General features: G+C 42.5%; 1 protein-coding gene across 1 annotated transcript; it reads left to right on the top strand.

Moving 5' to 3' along the window:
• The first annotated feature begins 182 nt into the window (after positions 1-182).
• On the top strand, positions 183-2,218 carry MESP2 (mesoderm posterior bHLH transcription factor 2). The gene has a single exon (XM_027852104.1). It carries the CDS (start codon positions 1,127-1,129, stop codon positions 2,027-2,029), a length of 903 nt encoding a protein of 300 aa, XP_027707905.1. The 5' UTR covers positions 183-1,126; the 3' UTR covers positions 2,030-2,218.
• Positions 2,219-17,387: the final 15,169 nt, after the last annotated feature.

Here is a 17,387-nt window from a genome sequence, read left to right as displayed (position 1 = left end):
TTTGGGCAAGTCATTTAAACCCTGTTTGCCTCAGTTTCCTCATCTGTAAAATGAGCTGCAGATGGAAATGGCAAACCACTCCAGTATCTTTGCCAAGCAAACCCTAAATGGGGTCATGAAGAGTCAGACATGATGAAAAAATGACTTAACAACAAGACTTTTACTTCAGTCCTTTCCCCCAGTCATCTCACAGAGCTTTATCCCAATCCTCTACAATGCATGAAAAATCTGATTTTGCTTTCTCAAATCAACCAACATTTATTAAGCAGCTACTCTGTGCTAGGCACTGTGCTGGGGACATAGCTCATGGGAGGTACACATTAGACATAGAAGTGGAAACTAAGACATACTATCTAGAACAATGTCCTATCTTGTCTACCTTTACTTAGAAGATCAGAAGGTATGAGCTTAAAGGGAACCCAAGGCTCCTTGCTCTAAACATGGCCAACCCTCCACTCCAGCTCGGTGACCGTAGGCAAGTAATTCAGCACTCTGTGCTTCAGTTTCCCCAGCTGCAAGTGGAATGGGCTTAGACCTGTAGCACAAAGCCAAGTGCATGGGAATGATGTCACTCCATCAATGCCAAAGAATGATGGGGGAAAGGATGATAAGCATGATAAGTCATTTTATTATCCTGGTAATCATCATTCCAATAGCTGAGTTCCTGAAGGCCTTTGCCTTCACCCCTTCCTACATAGACAATGATCCATGGTATTTCCCAAGGCAGAGGTCCTTGATCATGGTATCTCCTTCCCAGGGTAACTTGCTGAAGGCAGATCTGGGCTGTCTTGGGTTAGTGGGGAGAATAGAAATAGTGGGGTGTCCTGGAGTGGGGTGGGGAGGATGGTGAGAATGTTAACAGCTGCCGTTCAGATGTGAATTGTCCTTTCCACACTTTCCTTGCTCTATGGAGGTTCAATTAAAGCAGTGGAGGAGTCAGAATCCACACCTCTGCAAATGGGCTCTGTTTCCCAGGGCCCCTCTGTCCCATTCTTTCCCTGGGCTCTGTGGGTTTTGACACCTCCTTGCCACATGACAGGGGGCCATCTCACACCTTGGTCTCAGGATAAAAACCCCAGCCTGCCTGTTTGGCTCCCCAGTCTCTCCTTGGAGCTGCCCGCCAACCATGGCTAACTCTCCTCACCAGCAATTCACCAGGCAGGAGGATTGGCTGCTACCGCAGGACTGGGGCTGGGGCTGGGGCAGTCACTCAGACTCAACATCCCCTACCTCCTCTTCTGATTCATATAGCTCATCCCCATCCTACGGACACCCAAGCACCACAGAAAGCCTTCCCCAACCTCTGGGGTGCCACACTCAAGAGACCCCTACTTCTGCCCCTTTCCAAAGGAACAGAAAGGAGCAAGGTGGCACAGCCAGTGGGCAGAGGCAGAGTGCCAGTGAGCGTGAGAAGCTGAGGATGCGCAACCTCTCCCGGGCCTTGCATGATTTACGGCGCTATCTACCACCCTCAGTGGCACCTGTTGGACAGAGTCTGACTAAGATTGAGACCTTGCGGCTGGCTATCCGCTACATTGGCCACCTGTCAGCCCTTCTGGGACTCAGCGAGGAGAGCCTAAGGTGCCGGAGAAGGGAAGGGACAATGCAGAGCTGCCCACTCTGTCCTGACAGGCTAGGCTGCTGTCCAATCCGGACCCAGAGCCTCAGCCCAGTCTCCCAAGCTCCTAGGACCTATTCTCCCCAGCTCCCTGAAGCCTGGGGGTCCCCACCTTCCTGCCCATTAGTTCTGCCCCAACCCAAGCAGTGTATGGAGCAGAACCTCAATGCCATGTCTTGGGGTTCACCTTCTTGCTGCTTGGGATCACCAACCAGACTAGACCTGCCTGCAGGAAGACATCAAGCTGCAGAATTTGGGAATCCTTCCCCAGCCTGTCCCGGAACACAGACCCCACCCAAGTTACACTGGGAAAAAGACGCTGAACCTGCTTCCTGGGCAATATCTCCGCACTCCTCTGAGTTGACTACTCTATACCAGGTACAATATTTCTTCCTCTATGTGTCTCCATGAGAAATTCAAACCATTTAATTGAGAGACAATTTCCAGACTCAAATTTGGAACTAGGGAGGACAGTGATTGGGGGCTGGGGTGTCTCCTAATCTAATCTTCATAGAATAAGGGAAAGTCAGAATCAAAAGAAACTTTAAATATGATCTAGCCCAACCCCATTATTTTGTGAATTAAGATACCCTGCTATCCAATTTCTATTGGAAGGTATTCATGAACCTTCAATGGTTTAAATATATTCCTCAGGTCTTTTGGCCACCCCGCCCCTCCCTAGACCCAATTTAGCCAGAAACCCTTAGGCCCAATTAAGTCAGAAACCTTTAGACTGTGCTGAAGGTCACACCATGATTCCTAGTCCTAGCCGCTGGTGTAATTTCCCCTTCATTCACTCCAATATTTATCAAGGGTCTACTCTGTTCAAGGCAGTGTTGCAAAGGATGCAATGGGCAAAAGGGACTAGGAATATTCTACCAGTGGAAAGGTAGCTTCTTCTCCAGTAATGCTTCCACCATCCAGATTTCCTCATCCAAGTGCCCCATGGTTCTCTTCTCTCAGGAAGACTAGTAGGACAGGTTGGAGGATAAAAACAGGAAGACTTGGTGCTGGGGAGAGGGTCAGGTGCTCTTGTGGTACGTGGCCCAGTGGCATGTGAGATCTCTTATAGCTTGGGGAGTAAGGTTTCCGATGGAAATAGCAAAGCATGCTGGCAGAGGAAGTAGAGTTGCACGCAGAGAAAAGAGCCCCGGGTTCAAATCCAAAATCTGCTCCTTGCCCCTTATTACTTCTATGACGTTGTAAGTCACTTTATTTCTCCAGGTCTTAGTCTCCTTATCTGTTTAAAAAAAAAAAAAAGGTTTTTTTTAGCTCTAAATCTTATGATTCTCTCATTTTCTGGGAATATGTTTGACTTTCCAGAAGTCCTATGTCACTGATTTAGACTCACTCAGATACTCCTACGTTCCACCATCCAGATATAGGAAGGCAAAGAAAAACTAATTTTTTTTCCATGTCTCTCAGCCTTCTAAGAGAATGAGCTCACATGTCTCCCTGGGAATCCCATGCCCAGACATAAGATTCATGACAGACAGGGACAGGAGCCCTAAGTTAACTCTGGCCCCCTTAGGGACAAGTGCCTTTGGAGGGAAAAAAGAGTCCCTCTGTAATTCTCCATCATTCCATCCATGAGTTAGCCAGTCCTCTCTCCTCTCTAGTCCACTAGGGTACTTCTAGGAAATACTTCTAGGTCATTTGTTCACAGGAGGATGACCAGGATGGTGAGGAACCTGGAAACTGTAGTGACATGTGGGATCAGGAATCTTTATCCTGAGAAAGAGAACACTCTAAGAAGGGTTATAGGATTTGAAGGGTTACAAGAGACAGGAAAATCTAGGAAACCAACCAATACTTGGTCAAGTATTTGTGTCACTAATCAACTATTTGTTTCTCTTCTGGTCCTAGGTCGTCTCTACCTCTCCGGAATCCACTTTGCCAGCTATCACAGGACCTTACCAGTCACAGCCCATGCTCCAGAAATGTCAGCCAGAGCTGCCAGTACAGTGGGGTTGCTGGGGTTACGATGGCCTGGCTTCTGTACAGAAAACAGACCCTTCACTCATGTTCAGAGAGGACAGGTCCCCTGAGTGCTAAGGTCCTAGGCTCTGGGCCTCTGAGCTTGAGTAGGAAGAGCTGGTATTTCTCAATTAATTGTCTGAGTGTTGTTTATGTTTTAGCCCATCTCCATGAAGTCTAAGAATTAAATCTATCTTATCTGCTACTCCTCTGAGTGTTTTTTTATACTCACTAAATACCATAGAAAAATACTTTGAAAGCATCCCTCATTGCATCCCCCTACAAGTTCATAGATTTAGATCCAAAAGGGACCTTAGAGTCCATTCAGTTACACCCTCTTCATTTTACAGATGAGCAAAAAGAGCTGCAAAGTGACTTGCCCAAGGCAATAACAAGTGATAAGGGGGGCAGAGCTGAAATTTGAACCTGGGTCTTAAGACTCCAAATCCAGTCTTATTTGTTTGTTATTGAGGCAGCTGGCGGTACAGTGGTTAGGGCTCTGGGCCTGGGCCTGGAGTCAGGAAGATCTGAGTTCAAATGTGACCTCAGACACTAACTAGCTATGTAACCCTAAGCAAGTCACTTAACCTCTGTTTGTCTCAGTTTCCTCAATTATAAAATGAGAGTAATAACAGCATCTACCTCTCAGGGTTTTTGTGAGGATCAAATGAGATAATATTTGTAAAGCACTTAGCACAGTGCCTGGTACATAGTAGGCACCATATAATTGCTTATTCCTTTCCCCCCAAAGTTCTAGCCATGCAGTAGCTGATGATAATAAGTTTGTTCAGGCTCTCAAATGTTACTGTAGGTTGCTAAGGATGCCCACTACTTTCTGTTCAGAAAGAAGGAAAAGAAGGAAGGAAGAGAAAGGGAAGAAATAAGGGTAGAAAGAAGGAAGAGGAAGTGAGGAAAGAAGAAAGGAAAGAAGAAAAAGGGAGGAAAGAAGGAAGGAAAGAAATAAAAGCTTGATTTCCACCTCTTTTAATAGTTTTTCAGGTTTTTTTGTTTGTTTTTTGTTTTGTTTTGTTTTTGTTTCTTGCCTTTTTAAATGCATAATGAAGTCCTAATCCTGTGGAGAAAGTATCACTTATTTCTTGTACTATATTCAGTTTACAGGTTTTAGGGTAGAGAATCAAAGTCTCTGGAAGTCCTCAGACTTCCCTATGATCCAGCCCTAAGCACGTTCCAGCTGAGAATGGCTGCTTGGGTTTATCTTCCCCTAAGATCTACCTACAGGAGATCTGATGCTCTCCTCTCTCCCTTCCCTACTTCTGTGCCCACACAAACCGGGCTTCACAGAACCAGTTAAGATGCTGACAGAATCTGTCTGCTGGCTTAGTTGGGGAGGATGGTTGACTTAACTTGACTGTTTCCAGGAATCTAGTCCCAGAGCGAGCAGGCTTTAGAGAGATGTTGTTGTTGTTATTGTTGGTGGTGGTGGTGAGAATGCCTCCCCTCTAGACTTGCGTCATTAGAAGGCTGGTTAGGGAGCTCTCACAGCAGCTTATTATAGTTTCTTTCCTCCAGCAAGGAAAGAATGCTGAGTTTGGAGTAAGATTTGGGTTTTAATCATGGCTCTGCCTATTTGACTTTGGGTAAATTATTTAGCCTCCTTCAGCCTCAGTTTCCTCATCTGTAAAATGAAGGTATGAGACTAAGTGATTACAGGATTATAGGCCATATTAGTCTCCCCCTCCTCTCTTCTCTGCCCCCAAAACAGGGTTTCATGGCAAGAGTTTATGTGCTAACAGAATCTGATGGCCCAGGGTCTAGGTCCAGAGTAATAAGGGGCAGCTAGGTGGTGCAGTGGACAGGGCACTGACCTTGAAGTCAGGAAGCCCTGAGTTCAAATCCAGCCTCAGACTAAACACTTGACATTTACTAGCTGTATGACCCTGGGCAAGTCACTTAACCCCAATTGCCTAAAAAACCCCAGAGTAATAAGACTACAGAAATGTCTTTGGGGGAGAATCATAGATTTAGAGTTAAAAGAGACCTCATAGGCCACCTAGTCCAAATCCATCATTTTACAAATGAGGAAACTGAGACCCAAGGAGTTTAAGGGACTTACCACACAGGTGATAAGCCTAAGAGGCTAGATCTGAACCCATGTCTCTGGAGCTATGATCCTATGATCCAAAAATTCTCCTTTTGGAGAAGTGCACCAGATCAGAAAAGCCAATAAGTAGCTGTTGCTTTTGCTAAGCATCTCTGGTCTTGCTGTCACTAGGTCCTATGGTCCCAGAAGACTTAGAAGACTGCAAAAGTCTTTGCTGTTATTGACAAACAAATCTCAAAGGAGATGATGTCAAAGACTTTTAGGTCTCCATTGGTAGGGGCTCATGTCCCAAGCCTATGGCTCTGCTCTAGGATCTAACCTCAGTTCCCTCTGGCCACCCAGTAAATCAGTTTCACCAGGAAAGGTGGGACTGTCTGGCAAAACACAGAAACTGGACACTATTCCTAACTCTGTCATTGATTTGCTATCTAATGCTTAAGACTCTCCTTCCCAACCTACATAACTCTATTTGTTTTTATTTTATAAATGCAAGCTGCTTGCTGCCTCCCTTACAAGAGTGTTGTGAGGATGTACCAGTTATGTCAGTGGATTCCCCAGGCCAAAGGTTCTAAAGAAATTGGTATTCGCTGACTTATTTGTGATCTGGAAAGCCTGTGTCATCTGTGAACCACACTTGGATATGTGGGTACTCCCTCCACCAAAACAGATAGCAACTCTTCCTCATTTCATGGTCTGACCTGGCCAGAAACTCATCCTAGCAATATTGTCATAAAATAAGAGGCTAGGTAAAGCCTCAATTCATTTTCTAGCCCATTCTCTTGTCTTCAGTCAAGTTCCACTGAAACCTTCCCACATAACTATAAATCAATCCTATTCTTAAAGAACTCCAGGAAAAGGCATTTCCTATCCTCCCCAGGCAAATAAATGCAACAGTCAACATTCATTGAGCTCCCACTGAGTGCACAGCATGGCATTCCATTCTTCAGGAGGTTCTAGAAGGGGAGACCATTTTCACTCTGAAGAAGCTTAAATGGTCATGTGTTATATCAGGATGGTTACTGACATCTGTAAACACAAACAGAAAAATATAAACCTATCCATACACCACAATAGCTAGGCTGTGAACTACAAGGTTTAAATATCAAGAGACCCAGGATCTAGCTCCAGTTCTGCCATGCACTAACTGGGTGACATTTGTCAAATCACTTAAGCTTTTTGAGCCTCAGTTTTCCAATATGTAAGATGGAACAATTATATTTGTTCTACCAACTCCACAGGATTGTTATGAAGCTCAAATGAGATAACGTGGAAGGAAGCTTCAAAATCATTTCCTTCAAACCACTTCACTTTACAAAGGAGAAAACTGAGGCCTGAAGAAGTTAGATAGCTTGCCCGCGGTCACACTGCTATCAGTAAGATTAGCACTAGAAGTGTCTTGATGTAGATGTTCTTGGCAAACTCTTATCACCACACCAAACAGTGCAGAGGTGAATAGTATTGGCTGCTATTTTTATTTTTTTAAAATCCTTAAAGTTTACAAAATGCTTTGCGCCCTTATTTCATTTTATTGTCTCAACAACCCTTTGAGGTGGGTGACCAAGGGCATTATTATCTCTAACAGATGAGAAAATTGAGATCCAGAAATGGCAAGTGACTTATTCACAATCACACTGCTAGTAAGTGTCAGAGACCAGATTTGAACCCCGGTCTTCCCTGACTACAGGGTCAGCACCTTTTCTGCTATGCCTCTCATATGAAGACTCTTCTGGAAAAAGAGAAAAGTGTTCAGGCTTACTACTCCCTGCCACTAATGCAATGTATTCTGGTAGGCATACAGGTTTATGGGCAACGGCCCAGGGATGAGAGTGAAGAGAATAACTTTAACTATGTGAGATTATTCTGGGAAGGCTCCAGAGAGGAGGCTGAATTTTCACAAAGCAACAGAATCTCAGAGGCCATCTAATCCAATCCTCATCTGAACAAAAATTCCCTCCACATGTCCAGCAAGTGCTCAGTCACCAGACAGTCCATTCTGTCTTTGGATAGCTATGATTATTATGAATTTTTCTGTTGTGAGCCCTAAATCTGACTTTTCTGGGGGGCCAAACAGAAAAAAAACTATTCCTTTTTTTGCATTTAAGAGCCGTTTAAATATCTGAAAGCAAACTATCATTCAATGCCTCTCCCCATCAAGTTTTCTCTTCTTCCAACTAAACATTCCCAGTTCTTTCAATTGATCCTTATATGACATAATTCCAAGGTTACTCAAATGAGATCAGCCAAGTAATTCACACAGAAAAAACCAAGTGGATGAAAAATGTATGTTGACCAGCTTCTAACATACAATTGGGTGGGTAGCCTGCTGAATTAATCTATCAATGTGTATATCTTGAGCAGGAACTGAAGATGAGAAGTCAGCTTGCACTCAGATTCAAATAGGAGGAAAGCCAAGTAGGATTACATTTGTGAAATTGATAACTGTTTTCAATAATCCTAAACTGCAGACCAATAAGTAGGAATTTTTGTGCCTGAAGCAAGCATCACAAACCATACAAATTCAAATATGCTCAATGTAATATGCAGAGATGGCAACATCACAGTGGTATATACTGAAACCATACATACACATACACACATATATACACACACCAGTAAAGTAATAAGGGGGTTGTGGTAGGTGACACAATGTCACACAATATATATTTTCCCTCACATGGCATGTATTGATATCCATTCACTTGATACATTGTCTCTTCTCCAAACTACAGATAACCTGAAGGTTCTGGGTTCCTACAGCTGCACCACCATGTCATTACGATCAAACTCTCAGAGTGCTATGGCAAACTCTGTTGAGAGGAAATATACTCCACTACTCAGCACTCTGGCTATTAAGCCCCTATCCTCTATGTTTTTTATTTACACAAACAGCCACTCACAATGTAACACTGCAAGGTGAATGATATCAACACAATCAGTTTTTAGATCTCAAACATACTTATAAGAATAATACCATATAGCTAAGAATTGGAAACAAAGTAGATGCCCATCAATTGGGGAATGACTAAACAAATTGTGATACATGAATGTAATTGAATACTACTGTGTTATAAAAAATGTTGTGTGAGATGAACATGAATAAACATGGAAAGATCGATTTGAACTAATGCAGAGTGAAGTCAGTGCAGCCAAGAAAACAGAGACTACAACAGCATAAATGGAAAGATCAAGGAGTACTCTGAAGAGACCTGAGAAGACACACCCAGCATACCCCTTCTTGGAGGTGGCAGGTCCAGAGATGTTACCCACTGCATATGTTTTTGGACTCTTTCAATATATTGATCAATTGTGCTGACTTTCCCCCCCTTTCTAAAAAATATTATTTGCCATATGGGATGGCTCTCTGAGAGGGGGAGGGGAAGAGAGTTATTGGATACTATGGTGATGTAAGGAACAGAAAATATCGATTAAAAACTTGTTTTAAAAAGAATAATGTCATAGATATTAATATACTAAAGTCAGTGCATAAGTAATAAATATATCATAATATCATATAAAACTTTATTATACTGTTCAGCTAATGTACTCAGTATTTATGATGAACAGTGGCTATGCATTTATGGGGACCTATCAGGGAAGCGCCACAAAGGAGGATTCTGCAGGATTTGATGGAATGGATCCATTTGGGAACATCTATACCGCATAAAATTGAGTCTCACTGCTAGTTTGTTGGACCTCATCACTTTTCAGCTGGCCAAATCCTCTTCTCTACCTGAACATAGCATTTACAAGCTCTTTAAATTTATCATCACTCTTAAAAGGGGGTTTAGAAAATATTTCTTCTTAATATGAATAGCAATTTTAGGGGAAGTAGTGTGAAAGATGTCTTCGGTTGAAGGATGAAGCAGGGCACATCAAGAGGTTGGAGGAGAAAGCCAGTGATATCAGTACATGGCCCCTGCTAGGAAAGCTTTTATAAGGGAAGGGCTAAAGGTGGGCCAAGGACATGTTCCTCCGGCCTTGAAGGATTGAAACTGCTATTAACACCTTCTAAACTTTCAGTCATCTTCAACTCTTAATGACCCCATTTGAGGTTTTTCTTGACAAAGATACCGGAGTGGTTAGCCATTTCCTTCTCCAGCTCATTTGACAGATGACGGAACTGACGCAAACAGGGTTAAGTGACTTGCCTAGGGTCACACGGCTAGTAAGTGTCTGAGGCCAGATTTGAACTTAGGAAGATAAGGATTTCTGACACCAGGCCCAGTACTCTATCCACTGGGCCACCTAGCTGCCCTCTTCTAAATTTAGCATTCCCTAAACTCAGCACCTTGGGGCAAAGCCCTGATCAGCTTATCATAGTTATAGCTCTGTCAAGCTATTCTCTACTTCAAAAGTCTTTTATTTGTCTGTTAATTATTTAAAGCTTCCTAACAGTTGATTTTTTGGTTTTATTGATGCGTTTTGCTTTTTTATATCAAAGTCATTTCCAGCTATACTTCTTCCCTCAGCACAACCACCATCACCCAGTGAACATTCTCTTATAATGAAGAAAAATAGTTAAACAAGTAGCTATATTTTACTGCGTATGGAACATTCAACATTCCATACCCATAGTCCCGTGCCTCACTAAAGAGAGAAAATCTGTACATTTCTTCATCTCTTTTCCAGGACTAGAATAATTCTTTACAATTACACAGTCTTCAGAAAAGCACAAATAAGATGTTATTTGTACCATAGATCAGGGCATGAATCAACAGAGAAGCATGGATGGGGCAGCTAGGTGGCGCAGTGGATAGAGGACCGGTCCTGGATTCAGGAGGACCTGAGTTCAAATCTAACCTTAGACACACAGCAATTACTAGCTGTGTGACCCTGGGCAAGTCACTTAACCCCATTGCCTAGCAAGAGAGAGAGAGAGAGAGAGAGAGAGAGAGAGAGAGAGAGAGAGAGAGAGAGAGAGAAACATGGAAAAGACGTTTTAGTTGTAATAATGCTATGTTCATAGGGGCTGAGGTGAGAGCAAGCAAAGTATCTATGGGATAGGTTTGTCTATATAGGTTTGGAAGACAGTGTACATAGCTAGACACAAGGAAAATAAGGCAGAGAGGACTAACTGAGAACAAAAATCCAGCAGGGATAGCAATGCCAAAGTCAGTAACTGCCATGGCACTCATTGCCGCTTAATATCACAACCAAGCTGGTAGATATGCCAAACTCTAGGCTTAGCCTCTCCCTGTTAAGTTTTACCAAATGACTCCATTCCTCTGGTATTCTTGGTATTCTCAACTGAGAGTCTAAGAGTGATTTTCACTCCAGAGGTAGAAAGCAAAATTTCAATTGATGTATTTGCAAACAATCCGAAACAAGAGGGTGGCTGTTTTAATGTATCCACATAAGCAATCTTCCAACCCCTTCCACACACTTGCCAGACTCTGTCCCCAGTTACTTGATTATTCCTGGTACTTTTAGAGCTTAATTACTGGTCTGGGAGTCAGGAGACCTGAATTCCAATCTCTTATTATGCCACTTACTTGACACAGGACTTTAAGCGAGTCATTTGGCATCTCCAGACCTCAGTTTACTCAAGAATTAAAATGAGAGACTTGGAGTAGATAATCCCTGAAGTTTTTTCCAGCACTAATAGCCTAAATACCTGACTCTAATTTCAGTGCTTCTACTCATCTGCAGTCTTTTCATCCGGAATTCTTGGAAGTCCTCTGTATCATTGAAGGTCTATTTTTCCATTACAGAATTATATTCAGTTTTGCTGTTATTATTAAATAATATATGTAAAGTACTTTGCAAACCTTAAAGTACGACATAAACACTAGCTGTTATTATTATTATTACTATTGGTTTGGCCTTTTAGAATATCATATTCCAACTTCTCTACTGTTTTCTAGTGGTGGCTGGTAAATTTTGTGTGATTCTGACCATGGCTCCTTGGTTCTTGGACTCTTTCTTTCTGACTGCTTGAAGTACTTTCTTTTTGTCTTGAAAGCTCTTGATTTTGCTTATGATGTTCTGGGAATTTCCATGTTGGATTTCTTTCAAGAGGTAACTGGTAGATTCTTCATATATTCGCTTTTTCCTCTGGTTCTAATAGGCCAGGTCAGATTTCTCTCATGATTTCTTGAAATATTATATACAGGCACTTTTCTTGGTCCTGGTTTTCAGGTAGTCCAGTGATTCTTAGATTATCTCTCTTTGATCTGTTTTTCAGCGTTGCTTTGTTAGTTTGTTTAAATATGAGATACTTTACAATGTCTTCAAATCCAGGTATCCTGACTCCAAATCCATTGCTCCTTCACACGAAACTTGAAGCATTTACCTAGGCTCTTTGTCCTCAGTGATGATATGGAAGGAGACCTTCAGAGCAGACCTGGACCATAGCAGCCATCTAAGTAGGAATAACATCCATACCAATACATCATGGGCCACGTACCATAACAGGCCGTTGGCTTCAGAAACTGAGTTCCACCTCTGCTGCTTACTACCTCTGCACTTGGCAGGCAGCCGCACCTAGAGGCAACTCTGACTTTTCATTATTCAGGTATGTGGTTTTTCTCTTCTATGAAGCTGCATCTGAATAGTAAGAATCATTTAGGGGGGTCCTTGAGAGTTCTCCATACTCTGAAAACTCAGGAATTCCATTCCCTTCCTCATAAGAACTAGGGGTCTTTCTTGACCTCAAAACTGCAGTTTCATCCCCAGAGAACATGCAGTTTAGAACCAGAATATAAGACCTGGGTCTTCTTCTGGCTTTAAGTCTCAACTAAAATCCTACCTTTTTTTTTTTTTCCAGCATTCATTTTTATAAGATTTTGAGTTCCAAATTTTTTTCTCCCTCACTCCCTCCTTTCCTGCCTCCCCAAGACAGCAAGCAATCTGATATAGGTTATATATGTATGATCATATTAACATATTTCCACATTAGTCATGTTTAAGAAAGAAGAATCAGAACAAAAGGGAAAAAACACAAGAAAGAAAAAAAATAAAAGTGAAAATAGTATGCTTCAACCTGCATTCAGATTCCATAGTTCTCTGAACGTAGATAGCATTTTCCATCATGAATCTTTTGGATCTGTCTTATATTATTGCATTGCTGAGAAGAGCTAAATCTATCAAAGTTGATCATGTACAATGTTACTGTTACTGTGTACAACGTTCTCCTGATTCTGCTCACCTTACTCAGCATCAGACCATACAAGCCTTTTCAGGTTTTCCTGAAGTCTGCCTGCTCATCATTTCTTATAGCACAATATTCCATTACATTCATATACCACAACTTGTTCAACCATTCCCCAATTGGTGGGCATCCCCTCAGTTTCCAATTCTTTGCCATCACAAAAAGGGCTGCTATAAATATTCTTGTACATGCAGGTCCTGTTCCTGTTTTGGTGATCTCTTTGGGATACAGCCCTAGAAATGCTATTGCTGAGTCAAAGGGTAGGCACCTTTTTATAGCCCTTTGGGCATAGTTCCAAATTGTTCTCCAGAATGGTTGTTCACAACTGTGCCAACAATGCATCAGTGTCCCAATCTCCCCACCTCTTCTCCAACATAAAATCCCACCTTCTACAAAAAGTCTTTCCCAATCTCCCTCAATGCCAATGCCTTCCCTTTGGGGTTGACTTCAGATAATGCTGTGTATAACTTGTTTGTACGTAGCTATTTGGAAGTTGTCTCTCCCAACAGAATGTGAGCTCCTTGAAAGTAGGGATTGATTTTTGCCTTTCTTTGCATCCATAATGCAAAGTACATCTGGCAAGTCATAGGCATTTAATAAATGATTGTTAACTTATTGACTAGAAGGGACCTTGGAGATCAACTAGTCCAAAACTCTCATTTTACAAAGAGGAAAACTAAAGCTGAAACACTGACAAGACCCACCTTATGGGACTGTTATGAGGAAAATATTTTGTGAATCAAAGAGTTATATAAAAGTGAGTTGTTTTTATGTTCAGCTCTCTCACAACCTTCAGTGCAAAGAGCCAGCCCTAAGCAAATATAAAATAACACAAATTTCTAGGAACTTATGGAGATAGCATACCATAGTGGGAAAAGAGCAGTTGGGTTAAAATCCCATCTCTGACATTTATTATCTCTGCGACCTTGGGCAAATCACTGAACTTCTCTGTGCCTCAGTTTCTTCATCTGTAAAAAAAAAATGGGGAGATTGGACTTGATGATTTCAAAGGTCATACATCTAGTTCTAAATCTTCCAACCTGTGATTGCTGAAATCCAAGTCCCAGGACATGCTCTCCAAAACAGTCTCTCAAGTTTCTTCCCATTCCCAACAGCTTAATGGGTCAATTGGCTGCTCATTTAAAGTCTCTGAAGTACATATCCTCTGTAAGAGGTGAGAGATAATCATGGAAGCAATGCAAAGGAAGCTGATATCCAGGCCCATGAGTCATCTCTATCCCATGGCACTAATCAGACACCTATTTTCCTATGACTTGGAACAAGGAATCACAGTGGATTCCTTTTTTTCTAAGAACTTTTGAACAAGAGTAGATAATAATGACCTAACCAGGTCTTCCTATCTTCTCTCTGTTTTCCTTTGCTTTGCCAAATCACTCTTTTCCAAAAGAGTTCCTCTCATACACCACAACTCTGATCTTCCCTTTTACTCTAGAAGACTGGAATTCTGTTTTTAATCTCTGCTCTGCCATTCACTAGCCTCTCAACCTTGAACAAGTCATTTCTTCCTGGGTCTTAATTCCCTCTACTATGAAATGAAGGGGTTGGGCTAGATCATTTCTAAGATCCTTTCCTGTTCTAAAATTCCAATAGTCCTGCTTCCAAACTCTCTCACTGGCAGCTTGTATTGAAGTCCTAAGAACTTCTGACGCTAAATATTCTCTGGTTAAATACTTAATGGCAGATAAAAAAATTCCCATCCTTACAAAAAGTGATACCAGGGACCTTGGACACAAAGATAAAGCTATTGGGGGCAGATAAAGAAATTCTCATCCTTAATAAAAATGATGCCAGGGACTTTGGATACAGGCCCCAGTCGTAGTTTCTTAGGTTCCCCGAGAAACAAATTCAAACCTTCCTACCTGAGCTGATGATTTAAAGACAGAGAGACATAGCCTTCCCTCAAACAAAGAAAGCTGAGACTGGAGGAGAGAGGGAGATCCTGACTTTAGTGCCTGGAGAAGTGCTGGGAAGGACTAAGCGAGAGCTGTAGGCCACTGGGGATTGGCGCCAGGAAAGCTGCTTGTCCAGGAAGGAGATGGGGTTGGGTTTAATCAGGAAGAGATCCAGGAAGGGTTTTTTAATTTGGGGGTGAGACTTGTTCGGGGTGAGACTCCACAGCTGGTTTGGCTTTGAACCACTCTCTTCGGTGCTGAACCCCTGTCTCCTCCCCAACACCTGCTCTGTCCTCCCACCCCCACCCAAACCCCGCCCCCCCAAGGTGCTCAAGGCCACTTTGATGTGCCGCGATGGATGCTGGGGAAGCTGTGGCTCACAGGCTTCAGGCGGGGCTCATCACTTTCTCCATAACCCCTAGAGCTGAGCTCCAAGCCGGGATTAGGAGGCAGCAGGGACTGATCAGGAGCCTCAGGCCTTACAGTCTCTGCTCTACCCTTCCCTGTGTGACCCTGGGCGAGTGATTACTACACCTCTCTTTATCCTCATTTCTTCATCTCTAAAGTAAAAGGAGTGTATTACCTGAGTTCCAAGGTCCCTTTCAGCTCTGACATTCTATACCTTCCGAATAACCCAATTCAGTTTGAGTCTAGAGTCAGACCGTCAGCCTGGTGATTCCACACACACACACACACACACACACACACACACACAACCACAAACAACTGCACACACATAATCCACATACACACCACCTCCAGTTTGCACCTAATGACTTACACTCTTATTTATAGTAGATGGATAGCAACCTGGCCCTGCAGCCAGGGAGCCCTGAGTTCAATTCCTCCCTGACACAACACAGGTCGTGTGATCGTGGGCAGGCTGATCAACCTCTCAATGCTCTTGGTGGCTTTTCTAGGTCCCAGAGGTGGTGCTGACCTTCAGTGGCAAAGGGTTTTCCACCATCCAGAAGTCAGGAATTTATTGGGCCAATGAAATCACAGGCCATATTTCTCCTACTGTTACAAAGCACAGAGAGCATACTACCATGGAGTCCCTTAGAGTGGGGAAGGCCTGATGCTTACACATGTTAGCTATGGACAAACCAGTTAGTGCCCCCCAAAAATTCTTTTAAATCTGTAAAACTATAAAGACACCCATTGAGGGTAGAGTAAAAAGAGTGCTGGAATTTTTGTTAGAGGACATGGGTTCAAATCTTCTCTTGGCCACTAGCTGTGTGGTCTTAGATAGGTCACTTCCCTCCTCTGGGCAGGCCTATTTCCTCATCTGGAAAATGAGGGAATTGGACTAAATGACCTTTGAGGTCCTTTCTGGCTCGACATCTGGGAAATGTCAAGACAAATTGCCTATCCAAATCAGTGGATGGAGTTCCTGCATTGAGAACACCAATGAAATCATAGTTCCCAAATTCCTTTTCCACCTAAAATGGTTAGAAAATGCTTTCACAAATACGATCTGCTTTGATTGTCATAATACCTCCCTAATATCCCCATTTTACAAATGAAGAGACTGATGAAATAACTTGACCAAGGCTACACAGTGATGGGGCTTGGGTCCCACCCCTCAGTCTTTTGACTCCAACACTCTACACAGCCTCTCCAGGTGGCAGGGGACACCTTGTTAACCCTAAAACCAGTCACCCATCCCAAACTTTCTCTTTGACACCTCTTCACCGTGAAAAGACATTGCCTAATCCAGCTCTGTTGCACAGTCAGCACATGTCTAGTGGGTAACCCACACAAAGGGTTCTCAGCTTTGCCTCTGGATAGGATTCATATCAATTTGCTGTATTAAATGTCTCTGATACCATTTATTCTTTATTGTTCATTTCATCCCATTTCATCAATGGGAAGCCTTGCCCCCAAATCCCAAAGGTATCCTGCAGGGGGAATGGGACTGAGAATTTATTTGTCTCTAGGGGCAGAAGATAATGGCTGTAGCTTATTATTTTCCCTCAGCTCTTCTTTTAGACTCCATTCCTCAAGTTTTTCTCAGTATGGACACCATAGCTAGCCTACCCTTATTCCATTCCTAAGAAAGGACTTTCATTTACTTGGAAGAGAATTGAGGAAGCTCTGAAAGGATACACAGATAAGCAGAACAGTTTTATTACTACCACATTAAATTTAATACACCAGGGGCAGCTAGGTGGCACAGTAGATAGAGCACCAGCCCCGAAGTCAGGAGGACCTGAGTTCAAATCCAGCCTCAGACACATAACACTCACTAGCTGTGTGACTCTGGGCAAGTCACTTAACCCCAATTGTCTCACCATAAATAAATAAATTTAATGCAACACTAAAAAAAAAAAACAAATTGCACATCTCTATAACAGAGATTCCAAGTTTCAAACACAATCTTTTTTTTCCTGTTCTTATTTGTATATTGAGCTGTTCATGTTTGTTGATTTTTAAGTGCATAATAAAGCTGTTAAAACAAAATTTTTAGAGAACTTTCATTCATTCAATTAATCATTTAACACAAATTGTCTGATCACAGCATCGCTAAGCTCTGTGGTGCACACAAAGTGAATGGCACATGGTCTCTACCGCCAATAAACTTGCCAGAGTATGAAATTCAAGAGACCCAACAGGGATTAGCTGACACTGGCAGCCGTGTCCTTTCTCTCCCTCTTCCCCAAATTT

This window comes from Vombatus ursinus, unplaced genomic scaffold, assembly GCF_900497805.2.
Source record: "Vombatus ursinus unplaced genomic scaffold, bare-nosed wombat genome assembly UNPS02009205.1, whole genome shotgun sequence".
Classification (NCBI taxonomy): domain Eukaryota; kingdom Metazoa; phylum Chordata; class Mammalia; order Diprotodontia; family Vombatidae; genus Vombatus; species Vombatus ursinus.
The sequence above is the reverse complement of the archived record's forward strand: the minus strand, read 5'-3'. Positions and strand labels throughout refer to the sequence as shown.